This window comes from Grampus griseus (assembly GCF_964374135.1).
Source record: "Grampus griseus genome assembly, chromosome: 4".
Lineage (NCBI taxonomy): Eukaryota > Metazoa > Chordata > Mammalia > Artiodactyla > Delphinidae > Grampus > Grampus griseus.
This window is the reverse complement of record NC_138997.1, coordinates 78,979,370-79,004,242: the sequence shown is the minus strand read 5'-3', so window position 1 is coordinate 79,004,242 and position 24,873 is coordinate 78,979,370. Positions and strand designations below refer to the sequence as shown.

The 24,873-nt window shown below is 42.0% G+C and overlaps 1 protein-coding gene across 8 annotated transcripts in view; it reads left to right on the top strand.

The window, feature by feature from the left end:
- The first annotated feature begins 17,303 nt into the window (after nucleotides 1–17,303).
- Nucleotides 17,304–24,873, top strand: part of LIMCH1 (LIM and calponin homology domains 1) — a 344,058-nt gene continuing 336,488 nt past the window's right edge. For 2 of the 8 annotated variants that reach the window (XM_082653743.1, XM_082653742.1), the window contains exon 1: nucleotides 17,310–19,902. In XM_082653743.1, the coding sequence (XP_082509869.1) occupies nucleotides 19,807–19,902 (96 nt within the window). In that variant the 5' untranslated portion in view covers nucleotides 17,310–19,806. Of the gene's footprint in view, nucleotides 19,903–24,873 lie in introns of all 8 variants that reach the window. The other 6 variants (XM_082653748.1, XM_082653747.1, XM_082653750.1 and 3 more) reach the window with 5 other exon arrangements.

Below are 24,873 nucleotides of genomic sequence, written 5' to 3'. Positions count from 1 at the left end.
AGCTGTGTGGCTGACAGGGTCTTGCTGCTCCAGCTGTGTGTCAGGCCTGTGCCTCTGAGGTGGGAGAGCCAAGTTCAGGACACTGGTCCACCAGAGACCTCCCAGCTCCACGTAATACCTACCAGCGAAAACTCTCCCAGAGATCTCCATCTCAATGCTAAGACACAGATCCACTCAATGACCAGCAAGCTACAGTGCTAGACACCCTATGCCAAACAACTAGCAAGACAGGAACACACCCCCACCCATTAGCAGAGAGGCTGCCTAAAATCATAATAAGGTCACAGACACCCTAAAACACACCACCAGACGTGGTCCTGCCCACCAGAAAGACAAGATCCAGCCTCATCCACCAGAAGACAGGCAATCGTCCCCTCACCAGGAAGCCTACACACCCCACTGAATCAACCTTAGCCACTGGGGGCAGACACCAAAACAACGGGAACTACGAACCTGCAGTCTTCGAAAGGAGACCCCAAACACAGTAAGTTAAGCAAAATGAGAAGACAGAGAAACACACAGCAGATGAAGGAGCAAGGTAAAAACCCACCAGACCAAGCAAATGAAAAGGAAATAGGCAGTCTATGTGAAAAAGAATTCAGAGTAATGATAGTAAAGGTGATCCAAAATCTTGGAAATAGAGTGGAGAAAATACAAGAAACATTTAACAAGGACCTAGAAGAACTAAAGAGCAAACAAACAATGATGAACAACACAATAGATGAAATTAAAAATTCTCTAGAAGGAATCAATAGCAGAATAACTGAGGCAGAAGAATGGATAAGTGATCTGGAAGATAAAATAGTGGAAATGACAACTGCAGAGCAAAATAAAGAAAAAAGAATGAAAAGAATTGAGGACAGTCTTAGAGACCTCTGGGACAAGATTAAACGCAGCAACATTTGAATTATAGGGGTCCCAGAAGAGGAAGAGGAAAAGAAAGGGACTGAGAAAATATTTGAAGAGATTATAGTTGAACACTTCCTTAATATGGGAAAGGAAATAGTCAATCAAGTCCAGGAAGCACAGAGAGTCCCATACAGCATAAATCCAAGGAGAAACACTCCAAGACACATACTAATCAAACTATCAAAAATTAAATACAAAGAAAAATATTAAAAGCAGTAAGGGGAAAAACAACAAATAACATACAAGGGAATCCCCATAAGGTTAACAGCTGATCTTTCAGCAGAAACTCTGCAAGCCAGAGGGAGTGGCAGGACATATTTAAAGTGATGAAAGGGAGATTTCATCAACAACCAAAATTGTTTGTTTGTTTCAACAACCAAGATTACTCTACCCATCAAGTATCTCATTCAGATTCAACGGAGAAATTAAAACCTTTACAGACAAGCAAAAGCTAAGAGAATTCAGCACCACCAAACCAGCTTTACAACAAATGCTAAGGTAACTTCTCTAGGCAGGAAACACAAGAGAAGGAAAAGACCTACAATAACAAACCCAAAACAATTAAGAAAATGGTAATAGGAACATACATATCCATAACTACCTTAAATGTAAATGGACTAAGTGCTCCAACAAAAAGACATAGACTGGCTGAATGGATAAGAAACAAGACCCATATATATGCAGTCTACAAGAGATCCACTTCAGACCTAGGGACACATTCAGACTGAAAGTGAGGGGATGGAAAAAGATATTCCATGCAAATGGAAATCAAAAGAAAGTTGGAGTAGCAATTCTCATATCAGACAAAATAGACTTTAAAATAAAGACTATTACAAGAGACAAAGAAGGACACTACATAATGATCAAGGGATCAATCCAAGAAGAAGATATAACAATTGTAAATATTTATGCACCCAACATAGGAGCACCTCAATACATAAGGCAAATGTTAACAGCCATAAAAGGAGAAGTCGACAGTAACACAATCATAGTAGGGGACTTTAACACCCCACTTTTACCAATGGACAGATCATCCAAAATGAAAATAAATAAGGAAACACAAGCTTTAAATGATACATTAAACAGGATGGACTTAATTAATATTTATAGGACATTCCATCCAAAAACAACAGAATACAATTTCTTCTCAAGTGTTCATGGAACATTCTCCAGGATAGATCGTATCTTGGGTCACAAATCAAGCCTTGGTAAATTTAAGAAAATTGAAATCGTATAAAGTATCTTTACTATGAGACTGTGAGACTATGCTATGAGACTAGATATCAATTACAGGAAAAAATCTGTAAAAAATACAAATACATGGAGGCTAAACAATACACTACTTAATAACCAAGCGATCGCTGAAGAAATCAAAGAGGAAATCAAAATATACCTTGAAACAAACGACAATGAAAACACGACGACCCAAACCTATGGGATGCAGCAAAAGCAGTTCTAAGAGGGAAGTTTATGGCAATACAGTCCTACCTCAAGAAACAAGAAACATCTGAAATAAACAACCTAACCTTACACCTAAAGCAATTAGAAGAACAAAAAAAACCCAAGTTAGCAGAAGGAAAGAAATCATAAAGATCAGATCAGAAAGAAATGAAGGAAATAGCAGCAAAGATCAATAAAACTAAAAGCTGGTTATTTGAGAAGATAAACAAAACTGATAAACCATTAGCCAGACTCATCAAGAAAAAAAAGGGAGAAGACTCAAATCAATAGAATTAGAAATGAAATATGAGAAGTAACAACTGACACTGCAGAAATACAAAGGATCACGAGAGATTACTACAAGCCACTATATGCCAATAAAATGGACAACCTGGAAGAAATGGACAAATTCTTAGAAAAGCATAACCTTCCAAGACTGAAACAGGAAGAAATAGAAGATATAAACAGACCAATCACAAACACTGAAATTGAGACTGTGATTAAAAATCTTCCAACATGCAAAAGCCCAGGACCAGATGGCTTCACAGGCGAATTCTATCACACATTGAGAGAAGAGTGAACATCTATCCTTCTCAAACTCTTCCAAAATATAGCGGAGAGAGGAACACTCCCAAATTCATTCTCAACGTCTTTCTCAATGGTGAAAAACTGAAACCATTTCCTCTAAGATCAGGAACAAGAAAAGGTTGTCCACTCTCACCACTATTATTCAACATAGTTTTGGAAGTCCTAGCCATGGCAATCAGAGAAGAAAAAGAAATAAAAGGAATCCAAATCTGAAAAGAAGAAGTATATCTATTAGTGTTTGCAGATGACATGATACTATAAATAGAGAATCCTAAAGATGCTACCAGAAAACTACTAGAGTTAATCAATGAATCTGGTAAAGTAGCAGCATGCAAAATTAAGGCACAGAAATCTCTTGCATTCCTATACACTAATGATGAAAAATCTGAAAGAGAAATTAAGAAAACACTCCCATTTACCACTGCAACTAAAAGAATAAAACACCTAGGAATAAACCTACCTAAGGAGACAAAAGACCTGTATGCAGAAAACTATAAGACACTGATGAAAGAAATTAAAGATGTTACAAACAGATGGAGAGATATACCATGTTCTTGGATTGGAAGAATCAACATTGTGAAAATGACTATACTACCCAAAGCAATCTACAGATTCAATGAAATCCCTATCAAACTACCACTGGCATTTTTCACAGAACTAGAACAAAAAATTTCACAATTTGTATGGAAACACAAAAGACCGCGAATAGCCCAAGCAATCTTGAGAAAGAAAAACAGAGCTGGAGGAATCAGGCTACCAGACTTCAGACTATACTACAAAGCTACAGTAATCAAGACAGTATGGTACTGGCACAAAAACAGAAATATAGATCAATGGAACAGGATAGAAAGCCCAGAGATAAACCCACGCACAAATGGTCCCCTTATCTTTGATAAAGGAGGCAAGAGTATACAACGGAGAAAATACAGCCCCTTCAATAAGTGGTGCTGGGAAAACTGGACAGCTACATGTAAAAGAATGAAATTAGAACACTCCCTAACACCATACACAAAAATAAACTCAAATGGATTAAAGACCTAAATGTAAGGTCAGACACTATAAAGCTCTTAGAGGAAAACATAGGCAGAACACTCTATGTCATAAATCACAGCAAGATCCTTTTTGACCCACCTCCTAGAGAAATGGAAGTAAAAACAAAAATAAACAAATGGGACCTAATGAAACTTCAAAGCTTTTGCACAGCAAAGGAAACCATAAACAAGACCAAAAGACAACCCTCAGAATGGGAGAAAATATTTGCAAATGAAGCAACTGACAAAGAATTAATCTCAAAAATTATAAGCAGCTCACGCAGCTCAATAACAAAAAAACAAACAACCCAATCCAAAACTGGGCAGAAGACCTAAATAGGCATTTCTTCGAAGAAGATATACAGATTGCCAACAAAAACATGAAAGACTGCTCAGTATCACTAATCATTAGAGAAGTGCAAATGAAAACTACAGTGAGGGGCTTCCCTGGTGGCGCAGTGGTTGAGAGTCCACCTGCCATGCAGGGGACAAGCGTTCGTGCCCCAGTCCGGGAAGATCCCACATGCTGCGGAGCAACTGGGCCCATGGGCCATGGCCGCTGAGCCTGTGCTCCACAACGGGAGAGGCCACAACAGTGAGAGCCCCGCGTACCGCAAAAAAACAAACAAACAAACAAAAAAAACTACAGTGAGGTATCACCTCACACAGGTCAGAGTGGCCATCATCAAAAAATCTACAAACATTAAATGCTGGAGAGGGTGTGGAGAAAAGGGAACCCTCTTGCGCTGTTGGTGGGAATGTAAATTGTTACAGCCACTATGGAGAACAGTATAGAGGTTCCTTAAAAGACTTAAAATAGAACTACCATATGACCCAGCAATCCCACTACTGGGCATATACCCTGAGAAAACCATAATTCAAAAAGAGTCATGTATCACAGTGTTCACTGTAGCTCTATTTACAATAGCCAGGACATGGAAGCAACCTAAGTGTCCAATGACAGATGAATGGATAAAGAAGATGTGGCACATATGTACAATGGAATATTACTCAGCCATAAAAAGAAACGAAATTGAGTTATTTGTAGTGAGGTGGATGGACCTAGAGTCTGCCATACAGAGTGAAGTAAGTCAGAAAGAGAAAAACAAATACTGTATGCTAACACATATATATGGAATCTAAAAAAAAAAATGGTTCTGAAGAACCTAGGGTCAGGACAGGAATAAAGATGCAGACGTAGAGAATGGAGATGAGGACACAGGGAGGGGGAAGGGTAAGCTGGGACAAAGTGAGAGTGGCATGGACACATATACACTACCAAATGTAAAATAGCTAGTGGGAAGCAGCTGCATAGCACAGGGAGATCAGCTCCGTGCTTTGTGACCACCTAGAACGGTGGGATAGGGAGGGTGGGAGGCAAGACGGAATAGATATGGGGATATATGTATATGTATAGCTGCTTCACTTTGTCATAAAGCAGAAACTAACACACCATTGTAAAGCAATTATACTCCAATAAAGATGTAAAAAAAAAAAAAAGTGGCCAAACAGGTCATACTAGTGATTGTCCAGGGGCAGCAATTCTTCCTCCCTTGTGAAAGCTGTAGCTTTACTCCCTGGCAGGAATTTTGAAATGCTACTCTCCTTACCAGAAGGCAAAGTAATGGAAACTGGATCTTTGAGTATCGGATGGGAGGCAGAGGGTGGGGTGGGGGAAAGATTTTGTAACCTTAACTGAGATAATGCTCGTAAAATGCGTAACACAATGCCTGAATAAATTCTCAATAAATTTTAGCTGTAATTATAGTTAGCTCCTTATCTAAAAAGAAAATCATCTATAGGTGTAACATTGTAGTGGGTTGAATTGTGTCCCCCCAAAAGATATGTCTAAATCCTACCCCCCGGTACCTGTGGATGTGACCTTATCTGGAAATAGGTTCTTTGCAGATGCAATTAAGTCTTGGTGAGAGCATGCTGGATTCAGGGTGGGTCTGAGAGAGAGAGAGAGAGAGAGAGAGAGAGAAAAGAAGGGCATGTGAAGATGGAGGCAGAGACTGGAGTTATGCTGCCACCAGCCAAGGAATGCCAGTAACCCCTTAAAAGGAAGAGGCAAGGAAGGGTTCTCCCCTAGAACATCAGAGAGAGAGTGGCCCTCCTGACACCTTGATTTTGGACGTTCTGACCTCCAGAATTGTGAAATAATAAATTTCTGTTGTTTTAAGGTCCCACATTTGTGGTAATATGCTTCAGCAGCCCTAGGAAACCAATGCAAATGTTACACCAGGAAAAAGGATGTGACAAGGTACTGTGTGATTTGTTACAACTGAACAGTATAGATCGGACAGGGTATCTGGGGGAGAGATATTAGAATCTCCTGGAGGAGGTATCAAGAGCTTCCTTTCCAGGGAGGGGAGTACCAGGAAGGGAGCAAGTTCTCCTTGAAAAATCACTACCTGTTGTTGGGAGTCCTATTGGGCTGGCTCTGAATAGAAGTAGGAGAACCAGCAGTATAAATAATAATTGTGGTATATCGGATGGAGAGCAAATAATTATCACCTTAAAGACTCTCTATTTTGTTGCCTTGGTAATGTAGGCAAGGGAAAATAAATGATCTGTATTTAACCATTTACATGAGAATAAAAATGTTAAGATATTGGCTCTAGTATTAATTCGCAAGGTCTCTCGGTGCCTGCTGAGAGAAATGGCTCAGTGATTTTTACAGTTATGTTGTTTACTGGGATGTTGAAAAAAAATGCCTTGGGCTCTTGATCTGATCCCTGAGCACTTCTCCATTTCCCACCCTTATCATTCATCCATGGTCATCATAGGTTTTAGCCTTCCTCAACTACTTTCTTTTTTAAAATAGCGTTAAGAAAATAGTAACACAAGTAATTCATATCCATTGATAACAATTAGAAGATACAGAGAAGTCCAATGGAAACAAAATTTAAATGATTCATCATCATGTCAGTCAAAGACTTTCACTGTTAATACATTGGTGCATATCCTCACCGATTTTTTTCTGCAAGTATAAGTAGTTAAAAGAATTTGATCATAATATACACACCATTTGGACACTTGCTTTTCTCCACTTTAACTATATATTACAAGCATTGGATATGTTAGTAAGCAGAGAGCTACCTCAATTATTTTAATGGCTATGTGCTGTCCCATTTTAATAATTTATTATAATTTACTTAATAAACCCCACTTTCGTTGGATATGTCACTGTAATTATTCACTATTGCAAGTAACACTACACTGAATGTTCTTTATATATTGAGTGCACGTCCAGCGATTTCCTTAGAATGGATACATGGTGCCACGTGCCCTCAAGAGTATTTATATTGGTTTACTCTCCCACCAACAGTATTTGTGACTGCCTGTCTCCCTGCAATCTCACAAACGTAATTATCAACCTATTTAGTGTTTGTCGATCTGTTAGGCAAAACAAATGGAATCTTATTATAATCTGTATTTCCGCAATTATTAGTGATTCCTAAAAGATGCTATGACACTTGGTCCTCAGCTCAGGTGTGCAAAAGGCACTGTTTATTTTTCTGTATTCAGTCTATTTTCTCAGTCTTTGGGTCCTCATTCCACTGGGGAGATGGGAACTTAATCTCAGTCCCACACACTTTCCCCTGGGATCACAGCCAAATTCCAGGGGACTAAGTGTGAGGCATTGGGTATGAGTCCTGGCGTGCATTTTGGGGGGAATCCAACTGACTGGTGATGCTACTTTCCCACTCTAGTATATATTGGAATGAGATGGCCATCTATTCACTTGGTCTTTGATCATCGGTCCCTGTGGGATTAGGGACAAAAACATGTCAAGGTGTCCCTTATTCCTTTCCAGGAGGAGCTTTCAGTTCTGACAGCCCACTTCACCATTTCTGAGGCCCCCTTTGGGGCACAGGCATCGTTGTGCTGCCCTGTGACAGGCTGGCACGGGAGAAGGATCGTGAGGCTGTCAGAGGCTCCACCTGTCTAGTCATACCACCATTTCCTTGAGGCCATCGGTATGAAACACTAAGCTGTTGAGATGCAGGGAAGGAAGGGCAAAGGGAGAAAGTAAATACCAATTTAAAAACATCTGCTGATATTTCAGAGTATTATCCCACCATGTTATTGGCCAATTGTACTTGTCCTTTTGTGAAATGCCTCTTCTTGTTCTTTGCTCACGTCAACTATTTTCCCCAAGCACCATACTGTCTTGTACTTCCAAATGTCTTTGTGCATACTTTTTCTTCTGGTTAACCCATGCTTCAATTCTATGCATTAGCATAGATTCTTCTATTTCCCTCTAAGATAACATGTCATTGCATATTTATTTGTTTGTGGGCAGTGTAGGTAATAAAATCTGCTAAAACAATGATTCTTCTCACTGAAATTCTATATTCCTTGAAGGAAAGGACTGTGTCACAGACTTTTTTTGTCATTCTGAACATATTCTAAAGCAGATTTAGAAATACAGAAATAGTTTAAACTCTTGGTGAAAACATTTTACCTAAAATGAGGATAAACAAGTTGTAGTGGTTTACGTGCAGGCTCTAGAATCAGAAAGAATTGAGTGAAGCTGGAATTTGTTATCTACTAGCAAGTTACTGATCCTCCTACACCTCAGTTCTCTCATCTGTAAAACGAAGAGGGTTACAGTGATTTGATATGGTATTGCTATAAAGCACAGTGATGCCACTTAGTAAGCAAACAACAAATACAGATGATTATTACTAATAACCGTTCATAGGTAGAGAACAGAGAGGCTGATATGCTTACCGTCGTCTTCTTTGCTGATACTTGATGGGCAGCATTGCAAATTATTTAAATCAAGTAATGTACGCTAGAGAATTCACGCTAGAGAAGCAAACAAAAGGGATTAATATCACTGATCGATTAGTGAAAAGGATTGATTATTTGCTACCCTATGTGTTAGGCTGGTTAAAAATACTGTATTCTGTGAGCTAGTGCGTGCTTAGGTTTTTGAGTTTATGTATTAGTCTTTAGGAAGTGAGCACTACATGAATCTAAGGCAGGAATTGTGAATGCAAGTGTCGTAGAGGCTGGGCAGCTACTACTAATGAAAGAAGCGGGACAGTGTGAAAGGGTAAGGAGTGCCAGGGACTGTGACAAATGGGAGACCCGCGTCTCTCCCAGGGGCAGCCGCTGCTGAGCTCTGGCTTCAACAATGACGAATGCGGAGCTGGCCACATCTTCCAAGTTGGTTTTTTTTTTTTTTTTTTTTTTTTTTTTTTTGCGGTACGCGAGCCTCTCACTGCTGTGGCCTCGCCCGTTGCGGAGCACAGGCTCCAGACACGCAGGCTCAGCGGCCATGGCTCACGGGCCTAGCCACTCCGCGGCATGTGGGATCCTCCTAGACCGGGGCACGAACCCGTGTCCCCTGCATCGGCAGGCGGACTCTCAACCACTGTGCCACCAGGGAAGCCCCCAAGTTGTTTTTTAGAGAGAAGTTGGAAATCCAGAGGGCTTTTTTCTTTCTCTCATGAAGTTTTCTAATTTCTAGAAGTTGGCCACTAATTCAAGCATTGTTTTAAAACACTGTGTGTGCCAAAAAAACGTGTCTGCAGGCCAGAGCTGATTCACAGGTCACCAGCTTGTGACCTTTGATTTGAGATATCATTAACATTTTCAAGAAGCACATAGAAATGTGGCAATTTTAGAGTTTAAAGGGATGATAAAACATTACACAAACTTTGTCCAATGTAGTGTAGTGTGAACTCTTTTTAATATCCCATCTAGTCAATTGGTATTAAATATGGGTTAATTTTTTTAAAAACCTCACACAGTATATTTTAACTCCTTTCATCCTTCAGCTAATTCTGCACTGAGGTTCAGCTGGATCTGTTTTCAATCTTGACCTCCTGTTGGGACAGCCCAGGGAGTTCCTAAGTAAACTTCATTCTCCTAACAGGCCTCTGCACGATATTAGCTAAAGAAAGCCCTGTAGCTCAACAGGCAGATGGCGGTAAGAAATTAACTTGAACTTCAGCAAGGCTGAGGTTTCCATAGGAACAGAGGAAGCAGCCATACTGCCTGGCATTTGAACTGAATAGGAAACAGGCTCCCCATCAGGATAGTTTTAGAAAGGACTGTACTATTCTACCATTTTCCACAGAGATGTTTAGTAGTCTCTCCTAAAGTGCTTTAACTTTAGTTAATAACAGGAAAATAAATGATACGATACTCAGGTACATGCTTAAAATATGTTAAAGTATCTGTAAGTATCAAATACGAGAAAGACAGTGCAAGTATCTAATTGCTGAAACCTGAAAATCATGAATAAGCTTTAGCGGTCTCCAGCACAAAAACTATATTCTTTACGAAGTGAGACAATGACAAGCAGAAATCATTGTTTCAATCTTCATTTCCTGTAGAGAACAGACATTCAAAGAAATGTGATTTTTTTCTGTCAATGTAGTTTTCTTCTAGGAGTAAAAGATATCATTAATATATATTTTGCCTGAACTTCCAGACACTCAATTAACATGTGAGGAATAAGCGACTCTGGAGAGCACTATGCATTTTGGAATTAATGATTGAAGAGAGTTCATCTCGCTTGTGTCTGTCTCACATCCAGAGGTGGATTAACAGGGAAGTTAAGGAAGTTTAAGCTTCGTGTCCCCTCCCTCACTTTGGCCTTTTCCAAGACCCTGGGGTGAGCCTTCAGAATGTTCACATGGCCATGTATTTTTGTAAAATTTTTGTAACATTTGTAAAAGAGATTTTAACTGCAGTGGTTAAGACTGCTGTCCCTTTCCACGCAGACTTCCCCTCTATCCGATTCCCCTCCTGTTGGGTGGTGAGGAAATGACTGCAGGTATTTTGGGGGGTCTGGGTAAGGAGCAGTTGAGTTGGGGATACATTAAGTATGGATTTAGTGGGATATATTTGTGTGGCTGGCAGTAGTTCTGGCATAGGAACAAGTTGTAGTAATATTCCTACTGCCCACTATGCGCATTCACTCAGCACCATGACACAAAGGTGCTGGGTCAGAGACGGGATTGAGGGATGACCATGTCCTGTGGTACCTGGCACCCTGGGATGTGGGTGTGGCAGAGAAACAAGATGGAAGTGGAGCGAGGAGCTAGTGTGTGGAAAATTCTTTCCATCATCAGACTTGTAAAACCAAAGATGGAGGATTTGGTTCTCAATGAATTCTAGTCAAATTGGAAGTTCTAGCCAATCAGAAGTAGTCTTGCTAATGCAGTGTATATAATTATAAACACAGTGTACATTTTTAACAAAAATTGTGTCATACAGTATTTATCAGAATTCCTATGATTAAATTTCCGGCTGAATTAACACGAAATACTGATGGCAAAGGAAACATAAAACTCAATACATAACTACCACAGGGACGTTAATAGCAAAATGGTTAATGAGAACTGTTGATTGGAAGAGCAATTAAGATGGGTCACTATTACAGTAACTGAGAATTACAGGAAACTTGAAAGGCCTGGAATCTTATAACTCATATAAAAAAAACTTGATAGAAGTTTTCCTAGATTTGGTAACAATCTTAAAAATTTATATCATGTTTCAACATTGAACTGTACAGTTAGTTGCAAGAGGCTTTCTGAACCATCAACAAAAATCCAGATTTTAATATTGCCATGTTCCAGTAACTTAACATTGTTAGTGATAAAAAAAATCCTCTCTCACAAAGTCTTCTGTTGGTCTAAGTTCAAAGCAATGGCTACCTTTACTATTAAGATTTTATAACACAATGGTTGTGTAAAGTTTAAATTAGTCCATTTTTAATTACTCATCCTTTAATGAGCATTATATTCCACATGGGAGTTATGTTTGATAAACTCCCAGTTAAACAGTTAACCTCAAGACACACATTGATGCAGCCACACATGTCTTTTTGAGAGTAGGTTCATCATAATGGTTCAGAATAATTTCAGTTTGCTTCAAACACAGATGTGTCTTTAACCTCTGTGGTAATACATACCCTGCATGTAACTTCTGAATAAGCAGTGACAGATAGCCCAGTGATTGTAAAACTGAAGAAACAACTTGAACTACTTCAATGCTAATATTCTTAGTGCAAATCAATCTCTCAACTTTGCAGAGTTTACTTATTGGAAGCAATGTTTCATGTGTTTTTTCCACATGTTAAAGAATATAGTAATGTTACTAAAAATATTAATCCATTACTTTTTCCTTTCTGTACTGTAATGTATATTGTGGTTTTAAATTTTTTTCATGAGTATATTAAGTCTAATAAAAGAAAATGTCAGTGAGAAAACAAAAATACCAAATGTCAATTTACCATGATAAAGACAAGACTGAATATTCTGTCTCTTCTCTGTATAGAAAAATGATTATACAAGATGTAATATGAAGAGGTAATCAAAGAGGATGCACCCTCCCCCCCAAAAAACATTATAGAGATGTGTCAGGCAATTAACAAAAATAATTTTATTATTTTTCTGGATTTTGTAACGGTTGTGGTATTTGAAAGCTTCTTAAAATTTGCATTTTGTTTTATTTCTTTTTTCATTCTAAAGAAATATTTTCTTTCAAACCTAATTTCATATTTGTAATTTGTAAAAGCCTCAGGCCCAGTAGAACCCAGATTTACTTTTGTTCTCATTCCTCCAGTAACAGCAAAGTCATTTTTAAGGCAAAATTTACAGAGAGTAAAATGCACAAATCATAATTTATAGCTCATTGACTTCTGTTTATATAACTGTATAACCACCCATGAAGATGCAAAACATTTTCATCACCCCAGAAGAAAATTTTAATTTCTAATATATTCATGTTTAAAATGTTAATATATCCACAAAACAAGAATATTTTGCTAAGAGAAAGCAACACTTGACACAAGCAAACTCTTAGTGATAAAATTATAGTTACTAAAATTAAAAATTCAATGGGAAAACCAGAAAAAAGAAGTCACTCAGAACATCAAGCATAAAAACAATGAGATGGAAAATATGAGAGAAAAGATGAGACGTAGAGGATCACCAAGAGGAACATCTCCAACAAACAGAAGTCCTAGAAGAAAGAAAATGGAAGGGAGGAAACTTTGATAGAGATGAAAAGTTTTAGACATTTAGAAGCATGATCTGACTCTTCAGATTTTAGAGTTACTCAGTACACAGAAAATCAATAGTTCAGAAATGCTAGTTCAGTATAATTTTTACTTGCATTTCTCTTATGAAATCTCCTTAAAATTTTGTGAAACAAATGCAATTGAAAAATTTAAAAAGAACATGTTAGAAGTGTATTTCACCTTCACTACATATTGGTTTGAACTATTTGTCCTAGATTACATTTATCCATCATCATTCATTCATACATTCAGCACTCACTTGGTACTAAGCCATGACAGTGCCAGTCTCAAAGAAAAGAACTGATTCCTACTATACATCTAACCATAGGACAGTATTATATGTGTAGAGCTGTAGAGATATAAAGAAGCTGCTATCTCAGTGTTTTCCATCATCATTAAATAATGTCTTTTTAAAATAAATATAATACTTTATCCTGGACTCATTATGCTTTTTGAATCTAATTGTTCACGTACTTCATTAATTCTAGGAGATTCTAGCCATTATCTTTTGAAATATTGCCTCTCCTCATTTTCTCCATTCTGTCCTTCTATAATTCCTAGGAACTGTTTTATAGAATATTCATATTCTCTTAACCCCTTTTAAACATTTTTTTCCTATTTTCCTAGGCTTCATTCCATATAATTTCCAAAGGTCCATCTTCTAGTTCACAAATTCTCTTTTCACTCTGTCTAACCTGTAGTGTAACACGTCCTTTGAGTTTTACATTTATGACTACACCTTTCTAGTTGTTCTGGGGAGTCTAATTAGTTCTTTGTTGTGTCTCTTGAATTTTGTTTAGGTTGCATGGTTTTTGCATGCGTTTTGTACTTTTGGATTGTAAGCTTATTTTCAGCAGTTTGTCTGCGGGGAGGGTCCTGTGAGGCTTGGATGGAGGGCATGTCTTCAAAAGGGATTTTACATTTGCTTCTTCTAGGTACCTAAGAGGTTCTAGACCAAATTCTAAGTTAATTTCTAAGCTTGGGAGGCCACAGATCTTGTGTAAGTTGTCCATAAAGTGGATTAGGCCTTTGTTCACATATTCTCAGGGGAGGTTCACCCACCTCCCAACCAGAGATGAGGTCAAGAAAAAGAAGCTTCCTTATTGTCTCTTTCTGTGGTGGTGGTGGTAGTGGAATATTTTCTGGTCTATTCTTTCTCTGTGAGAGTATTGCACATACGTATGTGTTTGTGTGTGTGTGTTGCTGCTCAGTTTCATTTCTTCACGTGGCACAGGCCCAGGGCGTCGACTTCTAGGACTAAAACCCTAGCCCTATGTTTCTGAGTCTAGTGGCCACTGTTCACTAGGTCTCTCTACAGGGCAGTTGAGGGTCAGTTCATAAGCTCACTGCTCTAGTTTTATGTTTCTTCTCCATTTTGCCTTCCCGGGAATTTCTTTTGAGTTCGGCTATTCATGTAAAAAATTAAAAAAAAATATTTTGTGTGGCGTTTATATGAGTTTTATAACAGGAAAGTTAGTCTGTCATAGTCTGGGAAATTAAATTTGTTATTCACGTTATTTTTAAATGGCTTTAAAATCAAACAATGATGAATTTGGACTATTTTTCAAAACCCTTCCTAAACATTCTTATACCTACTTTGTTATGTTGAGAATCACTACTTTATGGGAACACAGAAGAAGAGATGACTGGTTTTGACATGGTTGCTAGCGAAGTCATCAAAAAGGTGACATTTATGTCAGATCTTGGAGGATGAGAAGTTTAGTACATTTATTTACCACCAACCATAATCCTTCAAAGTATTACACACAATGAAATTTAGTCTTTGTCCAATTGATTTATTGCATTTTATATATTAATTGGTATATATTTAAATATAAATAATATCATCAAAACTATTATTACCCCCCGATTTCTAAGTCCCAGGCAAGGAAACAGGTGCTTAATCAAGAAAATGGAGACTCAGAGAGGTTAAATAACATTTTCACTTATGTAACATGTGGCATCTATGAAATGCGCCCTTCAGGGAGCTGAACTGACCAAGGGCCACAGCAGTTGTGCTCTGAAATCCATTGCCATGTTTGCATTGAACAGCATTTCCCACTGGGCTGCCCCCAGCCAGTTACTAAATACGGCAGGGATACAGCAGGAATACTAAGGCAGGCTTGTTTCTAGGAGACCCAGGACTCTTCTGGTAGCTGACTTTGGTTCACGGACCTTCTGATGGCCTCGCTGAACCTTCCTTGGACTGAAAGGCAGCCTACAACAAGGTTTCTACCTGATCTTCCTTTTCCTCTCTTCACTCAGGTCAGACTTGCATTGTGCTCTGATTGCTTTCCCAGCATTTTCTCTCACGGTCATTTCCCTAATAAAATCCTTGCACCTTTAATTCCATCTTGGTGTCTGTTTCTCAAAGACCCAGACTGTCACACTAAGTTTGACTTCAAAACCCATGCTTTTACAAAAATAACTAAATACGGATTAAGTATCTAAATGTAAGAATGACAACTATAAAACTTAGAAGAAAACACAGGCATAAATCTTCACGACCTTGGATTAGGCAACGCCTCCTTAGATATGACACTAAAAGCACAAACAACAAAAGAAAAAAACAGATTCATTAGACTTTGTCAAAATTAAAAACTTCTGTGTTTCAAAGGACAGGTTCAAGAAAGTGAAACGTTAACCCACAGAATGGAGAAAATATTTGCAAATCATATATCTGATAAGTGACTCCTACCTAGAATATATAAAGAATTCATAACTCAATAGTAAAAAGAGAAACGACAATTTAAAAATGGACAAAAATCTGAATAGACATTTCTCCCAAGAAGACGTCCAAATGGCCATTATGTACATGAAGAGATGCTTAACATCATTAGTCATCAGAGAAATGCAAATTAAAACCACAAGGAGATACCACTTCACACCCTCTAGGACATCTGTAATCAAAAAGTTGGAAAGTGACAAGTGTTAGCAAGGAGGTGGAGAAATTGGAAACCCTTTACATTGCTGGTGGGAATGTAAGATGGTGTAGCTATCAGTACTTTGGAAAACGGTTGGTAGTTTATCAAAAAATTTAAACATAGAGTTATCAAATAACCCAGCAATTCTACTTCTTGGCATATGCCCAAGAGAAACCAAAACATATGGCCACACAGAAACTTGTACATGAACGTTTAGAGAAGCATTATTCATAATAACCAAAAAGTGGAAACAACCCAAGGCCCTATCAACTGATGAATGATATACAAAATATGGTATAGCCATACAGTGGCACGTTATTTGTCCATAAAAAGGAACGAAGTACTGATACATGCTGCAGCATGGATGAACCTTGAAAACATTCTGCCAAGTGAGAGAAGCCACACACAAAGGACCACACCTTGTATGATCTCATTTATATGAAATGTCCAGAATACTTAAATTTATAGAGACAGAAAGTAGATGAGTGGTTGCCAGGGCTTGGGGGCATGCGAGGTTAGGGGGATAACAGCTACAGGGTATGAGGTTTCCTTTTTGGAGGGATTAAAATGTTCCAAAATTAATGTGGTGATGGTTGCACAACTCTGAATAAACTAAAAAACACTGAACTATACAGTCTAAGCGGGTGGATTGTATGGTATGTGAATGATATCTTAAGAAGTCTGTTACCAAAAAATCCATGCTCTTCGAATACATTATATCCCTCATTTGGCATTTACCATATATTGTCTTACACTTTTTTTCCTAATCAAAATGTTGTTTCACACCTCCCAAATAGTGATGATGATCTCTGAACTGTAGGGTTTCTTCCGGATTCGTTTTCTTCATTATAGTTTTCAGATTTTTTCCAACAGGCATTACTTTTATAGATGAAAACTAGACTATACAGAAATGAAAATTCTGTGTGTCCCTTTGTGGATTCTTCTGATGCTAGTAAATCTCTTACACACAGTAGGTGCTTAACAATGATTTGTAAATATTATTGATAATGACGCTAGGTTTGAACGCTATTATGGATTTAAGTCTTTAGGTCTTCGGTAACATGTGAATTTGTTATTGGTAGCAGAGTTCAGGCAAAGCAGATGTCACCTTGTGATTGTAAACCTTAAAACACTTAAAAAGGGGCTTCCCTGGTGGCGCAGTGGTTGATAGTCCGCCTGCCGATGCAGGGGACACGGGTTCGTGCCCCAGTCTGGGAGGATCCCACATGCCACGGAGCAGTTGGGCCTGTGAGCCATGGCCGCTGAGCCTGCGCGTCCGGAGCCTGTGCTCCGCAAAGGGAGAGGCCACCAACAGTGAGAGGCCCACGTACCGCAAAAAAAAAAAAAAAAAAAAAAAAAAAAAAACTTAAAAAGTACTGAAAGAAAAAAATATGCTTTAGTACGAATGCCAATTTTGATAGCAGATACTTCAGACATATGGTGGATTTAACTTTTATACTCGTTTTCAAATGGATGCAGATATGTCATTTGGGTCAGCAGGCTTCCCCTACTCCTAGTCACTGCATGCAGTGAAATCAGCCCAAAGTGGCATCTCGTGTCCGTGTGCTGCATCATTTTGTGAATTATTTTACTTTACCATGTTTCTTCATGGAGACAAGGTCATCTTCTGACTATACTTTACGAACCCTTTTCCTCTGCTTGCCTTCTTCACTCTTCTTTATAACTTCTCCCTCTCGTCCTTTCTGGAAGGCAGGACGGAAGGGAAGCTCAGCTGGCTTGTACTGAGCAGTAATTAAATGCCAGGCCCAGTTTTGGTCCTTTCACATTCAGAGATGCTGTTTGTTCCTCACAGTGATTTGCTGAAATGTTGCCATTTCAACCTCATTTGAGATGAGGAAACTGAGGCACATACTGTAAGCGGCAGAGTCAGGACTGGGACTAGTAAGACAGCTTGGTGTGCGGTTAAGAGCAGATCTGGCGCCAGGCTGTCTGGGCTTGAATCAGGGTTTCACTGCTCACCAGCTGTGTGACACCCCTCTCAGTCCCCTGGTTTTCTCACAGGCATGGTAATAGTGTACCTTACAGGGTTGAAATAGGGAATGAGTTAGTCAATTATTTGTAATGCACTTAAAACAGTGCCTGGCACAATTCAAGTGCCATGTAAGTGTTTTAAAAGTAAATAAACTAAAGCCTGTCTGACTCCAAAGCCAGTAATAGTGGAATTTCAGGCCTGCTTTTTGTTCCATTCTCCCATTATAGCAGCAGAATTAGACAAAGGCTAAACTTGGACTCTGAACAGGAAAGAGACTTTGCTGCTGAGGCACCCATGGACTTCTTGCCCTGCCCACTGTGGTCTGGCACCCCCCATCTCGCCTGTCTCTCCCATGCTATCATTCCCACCTGATTCTTTGCTCACCACACTCCAGTAACGCTGGCTTTCTGTGGGTTCCATGAACCCTACCAAAGGCTTCTACCTCGAGGCCTTTGCACCCATCTGGAAATGTTTCTCCAGATTTTTGCATGATTAACATCTTCCTCATTCATGTCACTTCATCACATCATCTTGTCAGGAAAACCTTCCTTGATCATCATTTGGGCTCTCAGGCAAAACAGCAGGCGTGCTCACATAAAGGTGGCTGAGAAGAGTTTATTAAGAGACCATTAGCAGGGAGTGGGCAGGCCAGAAACCAGAATAGGATGGGGAAGGCTTTACACCCACTGGGCCTGGGGAAGTGGGGTGGCACAAGAGGAGACCGGGAACCTTCAGAGAACCCAAGGAGAGGCCCCAGACAGAGTGGCAGCCTTGGCGGAGTGGTGCCGCCAATCCCCCAGCCTTTTGCAGAAGAGGCAGCAAAAATACCCCCACTTCCCTCTCCTCCATCCTAATGACCTCCTGCCTCCCTCCCATCACCAGAAACTGGACTCACAGGCCAGCCTCCCAGGTGAAGGTGGAGAGGCAATCCGAAGTTAGCCAATACTCTCTTCCCAGGTCATAGCCGATCTTTTCTCTCGTATCTTCTTAGCATATATAACTCTCCACCATTACCTTCTTTTGTTTTACCCCATTCCCTCTAGAATGTAATTATTTTGAGGGCTGGATCTTCCAGTTCTTCCCTCCCCTACCCTTCCCTTTTTTCATCTCTGTGTCCCAGCGCATAGTAGGTGCACAATAAAGATGAGTTAAATCAATCAACACGCTGGGACATAGGTAGCTTGCCCGCAGAGAAAAAAGTTTATAAGGGTCGTTTATCTTTTTTTTTTTTTTCCTTACAAAAAGATCAGGTGACTGAACATCCCTGGCATCGGGTCAGAGGGCTGCGCCTCTTGCCCCCCACTTCTGCGGCCGTGAGTGGGGGACAGCAGATGCGGGCGGCCACTGCTAGGCTGCGGCAGCGCGGGCTCCCCCGGGACGCGTGCGCCCGGCTCGCCGCGCGTCTCCCACGTGCGGCCCGACCCGCTTGCCCCTCCGCAGCCGGCGCGGCGCGGGGACGTGCGGGGCGGCTGCCCGAGTCCCTCTCCCAGTCGTGTCGTGGGCAGGGAGGGAGATACCCAGTGCTCACTCTCGGTTATTTTTAGTTGGTGGCTGACACCCCCGCCCCGGAGGGGGTGGGTGGAGCGGGCAGAGGAGGTGGGGAGGGAGGGAGCTCCTGGCGCCTCCGCGCTCGCTCCCGCGGGGACTCACGGCGCGGCCGAGCCGGGCGGCGCTGGGAACAGCTGCGGCGGCGTCCTCGGCTGCAGCGCGGCTCTCCTCCGGGACCTGCGCCGCGCGGGGGAGGGGCGGGCAGGGGAGGAGAGCGGGCGGGCGGGAAGGGGCGGGGAGCGCGCTCCTGCGGCGGCGGCGGCGGCGGCGGCAGCCGTCCTCATCCCGGCGGCCCAGCGCTTGAGTAGACGCGGGGCTTCGCAAATGGCTTGTGCCGCTCTCGGTCTGGAAGCTCTTCAGCCCCTGCAGCCTGAGCCGCCCCCCGAGCCCGCGTTCTCCGAGGCGCAGAAGTGGATCGAGGTAGGTGCCCGCGGCTGGCGGGGGGCTTTGCAGGGGCAGCCCGGAGCCACCGACCCGCACACACACTGACGACAGGTCCAGCCTCGCCTCCCCCCACTTTCTTTTGCCAGCTGCTCCGGGGCACCCGTCAGGGCCTCGAGCGAGCTGCGACCCCCTGACGCTTTGGCACTGGTGTCTCGGGTGAGGGTGGGCGCGAAGGGGGGACACTGCGGTCTAGCTGTGCGTGTGGGGGGCAGGAAGCGGTCCCCTGAGCCTCCATCCTTCCTGTCCGTCAGCCGCGCAAATCTCAGCTCCTGCCGCTTCCAGGCGCTGCCAAAGGAAGCGCAGTGCGAGCAGAAGCGCCGCAAAGCCTCGTTATGCGCGAGCCCCTGGAGTCCTTGCCGACGCAGCATGTCGGGGGTCCTGTCCCCAGTCCTACCTCCAGCCGTTGGCTCCCCCTCCCCGCCCTTCCCGGGCGGAGTTGTGCGTGTCTCCACGGAAGCGCATACCCACCGAAGCCTCTGGCTGTATTCCTGGCACCGGGTCAGGTGTGAGGCTGGCACAGCGCAGAGGGCCGGGGAGCCTGCAAGACCCACCTGAGAATGCGCCATCCGCAGAGACGTTGCCCAGCCATTGGCAGCTCCCACTCCATCGCAGAGGCGGTGGGACGGGCTCCCAGGTGCTGGGTACCCGGCCGCGTTGGCATATTTCACTTCTTAAATGACTCGGTGGCAGGCCAGGCAAATCACTGGAGCTCTCGACTCAGTCCAGGAAGCGCTCGCTGGGCGATCCTGATTCTCGATGTTTATCTGTAGATGCAGCTTGGTGGCCCTGCGCTCCCGAAATGAAGTGTCTGCGGGGGTCAGGACGCTAGGAGGGTGCGAGCGGGGAAAGGTGACCCATTATGATCCGTGCAGTGAGCCTCTGTTTTGCGGCTGGCGGCCTTTCTTGAGGCTTAGTGGAAGGCGAATTTGACTCTCTTTTCCTCAGGGACAGGCAGCTCTCCCTCCCTGGTAGTTCAAAGGAAGAAATGTACCGCTAAGTCATGATCCAGCAATGGTGAAGCCTCTTAGTACTCAGCCTGTCACTTAGTGACACCCTTGTTGCTGTTGGGGTAACAGAGCTACGATGGTACAGATTTAAATCTGCTGAGATGCCTGGAGAAACCACCCTCACTTAATGCTGCTCTAATTGCTCCAGCCACAGGCCTGCACCTTACAGGGTTAACCTGCTTCATACAAGCAAGAGTGTCAGGCAAAGTTTAGAAAGATCTATTTAAAAATAGGATTAAAGAAACAGAAGAATAAACTCGAGGCTCTATTGCTAAAAGCCCCAGTCGAGTCTCTCATAATTTGATGGCTAATGAGCAGATGAGAAAAAGACCTTGGCTTTTTATTTGTGAGATGTGGCTGGCACGGCTTGGGCTGTGACAGGTGCTTTCTCTGTGCTGCATACTTGGGCTCACAGGACATACAGGAAACATTTGTCGTCACTGGCTTGGTTGAGAGTTGGAGAGCTGTGTTCTTCATGTTCTTGAACTTTAAAATTCTCAGGAGAGATTTTGGATGTGGATGGTGATGAGGGGAGGGTGTAAGAGCAGAGCACTCTACGGTTCTTGAAGGCAAGTGGTGTATTCCCCATTTCCTTAATTGTGAGTAACACGGGCATACATACTATACTTAAAAAAATGTATTGTGGGATCATTTGCACATAGGAAAGTGCACACATCGCAAGTGCACACCTCCATGAATTTTCACCTAGGTATATAGTACTCTAGCCCCCACTTAGATTACGATCTAAAACATCTTCTTCAGCCCAGGTCACAGTCTGTTTTTAAGTGGTGGTATATCTCAAGCTAAATATTATGCAGTGCAGAATATCAGCTTTTGTCCTGGTTCCACAGGTTTAAAAACAAGAAGGGCTTCCTTAAGAAAGCAGAGCCCCATTGGGCCCTATAGACAGTTGGGCATTGTTCTGGGTGCTTTACCAGATCTACCAATTCGAGAATGTGAAAGCCGTAACGGGCAGTGCGTGGCTTTAGGACGAAGCAGTCGTGGCGCTGTGCGTGTGCATTATTGAAGCGGCCTATCTCCTTTCAATCGCGGAGTTGGGTTTCACGGAAAGGAGAGCTTCCCCTCCCAGGCTGTATAAAAAGGTGTTTGCTCCGGGGAGAGATAGAGACCGTCCCTCTTCCTTCCCGGAGATTCCTCTTGAAATGTAAATGCCGCGTCTGCAAACCGGGGGAACCCAGGAGCAGTAACAGATGGTTCTGCGCGCAGTTGCCCAGTGAACAAAGATTCCTCGGCTAATATAGCAATAATGTAGTACTTAGTGTGAGCCGAGTTCCCAGGGGGACTGTTATCTCGAGACAATTGCATCTCCTTTAGGGGCCCCGTTGTCTTCGGCAACATCCTCATTGGTAGGGCTTTGTTTTTCACTTTTGTTCAGTTGGTGATTAAATTTCCCACAGCCTTTTTTTTTTTTCTTCCTTTTTCTTTTGAGTAGTCAGGAATTTCACCCTTTCAGAAAAATGTTCCCTTGGGTGCAGCAGGTTAATAAACAAACTTTGCAGTTTTTCTCTCCTCTTCAGTCCCTGGTCTTCGTTGAGTCATGGATTGGTGAGAAAACTGTTCATTCTTAATAAAGGCTCAGGGAACAAGCTCCAGGAGATAACTTGTTAGTGAGGAATTTCTCTCAGCCTGCAGTCTTGGCTGTTTGAGGGCTGTGTTACTGGGCAGGAAACGGTGGCCTGGGAACCATGCCCCCATCTCACCCCACCCCCAGCTTCTGCCTTGGCTGGCAAAGGTGAAAGCCCTGACGGAGGTCACAGGCCAGGTGGGAACAGTTCCATAACACTTCCAGCGACTTTTTATAGCCGTCGGAGCAGGCTACGTGTCTTAATGTGGCTTTGGGGAGACTCCTGAAGGAAACGCAAACTTCACGTATTAACTCTGGCTACCAGCAGGCAGGGGCCTAATTTCCTTCCACATTCCTTTTCTAGAAGGCCTTCCAAAGCAGAGGGGCAGTGAGTGCAGCACAGCGGTTAGAGGTCAGGCTTTGGGGCTGGGCAGCCTGGGTTGGAATCCCAGGTGTATTGCCTTCTAGCTGTGTGACATTGGACAGGCTGTGTTTCCTCTCCTTTTGGTTCTAAATAGTTTCTTTGAAAGCTAGCGCTAGTCGTTAACAACAACAAAAATAACAAAGAGATATTGTTCAAAGCATCTGTAAAACAGGGGTACTAATAGTAGCTTACCTACCTCCAAGGGGTGCTGTGAGAATGAAATAAGTTAATACATTTAAGATGCTTAGAATAGTACGCAGCATTTAGGAAGTGCCGCTTAAGTAGTGATCGTTATTATTATTGCCATTATATTACTACTGCTATTAATATCACTACTACCATTACTACTATACTACTGCTGCTATTACCACTGCTATCTTTATTAATACTGTTATTGCTATTATTGTTGTTGTTTCTATTGTTGTTAATAACAACTGCAGCTGATTTTGGAAGAAAATCTTCAGAACCCTGAGTTTTTTAGTGTAAAAAATATAATTCAGTTGTCTACTGACCTAATTCTATTGTCTTACCTTATTAGCTCCAGATACCTGGACTAGAAGTTAAGTAGGTGTTGTGTGTTATTCTGACTTGAGTTAAAAGAGATTTAGGCATCAGAGGAAAACCAGTAATACCAACTGATAGGATGATCCTGATGGTCCAATAAGGTTTAGAAAATTATTCCTCAATACTGTGTTGACAATTTAAGTTTAACGCATAGTCTTTGTTAACCAAACTCCAAGCAGAATGCTCAATTCCTCTCTTCTTGCACACAATCCAACATTAAATCGTTAAACAAATGGTGGTTGTCTGAATATTCAACTCCAGTGTAGCAGTGTTTTGTTCATTGACGTTGTGTCAACTCTCTGTAGAAGAAGAAGAAGTCCCCCATTTATTTTCCTTCCTCCTTCCTCTCTTCTTTTTCATCTTTCCCTCCCCCCCCGCCCCCCTGTGATGGTAGTTATTGAGTTACAAGACTATGTTAGCAGGTAGATGATTCTAATTTTCTTGGTCTCCCCCATCCCCTTTGCTTCTCCACCCACAAGAGTGTTTATCTGTTCTAATCTGTAGTTCTCCTCTGCAATGCCAAACACTTTCTGGAGAAACAGATGTTGCTTCAACTCAGTTTCAGTTGTGATTTGGAGCAAGTTGCCAGGCCTTTAGGGAGGGGTTGGAAATTTCAACCCAACTCAGCCTTACTTCTCAACTTGAGACGTTTCTGGACTCCTTTAACTTTAATCATAGCATGCCTGTGGGGCTTGGTGCTGCATATAATCTCATTTGTGACCTAATCCGTATTTCACATGAGTGGGAACTAGTACTGGGAGGGATCAGTTCATCATTTTGGGTCATCTCCCCCACTCCCCGCTCACATAGAATTGTTTTCTTATTCAACTGGGACCTGCTTTTGAAGATTAAAAGCACCGAGGGTACCTTAGCTCTCCAAGACTGAAAGCTGTTGTATTGTTTGGCAGTTGGGAGAATTTATCTGTAGCCTTTGAGAGAATGTAGCTTTTGGTGGCCAGGAACATACGACATTTGCGATGTAATGATGAATGAACATATGCCATGAGTTATATAGTCATTCTAATTCTCCTTCTCTGTCAGGACTTGATGACTCTTACATCATTTTACTACAACAAAGATTTAACTTTGCATATGGTTCTCTACTCTGCATGGAGAGCTAGGGAAGAGGAAGAAAAACTTTTCTGGCTAGCTCCAGAAAGGAGTGGTGGTCTGAATAGATATGGAAATGAGAGCAGGCAGCATCATTCTCACAGTGACATTTAAATAGTCTGGCTTGTTTGTATACAAGGGCCGCTATGACACAATGCTGTCACGTGGTAGGAGAACAGTGAGGTCCCACAGATTTGGGGAAAGGGGAAGTGGAGTGGGAGGTGGGGCTGGCTCTTCTGGTCCCAGCATCTCCCTGG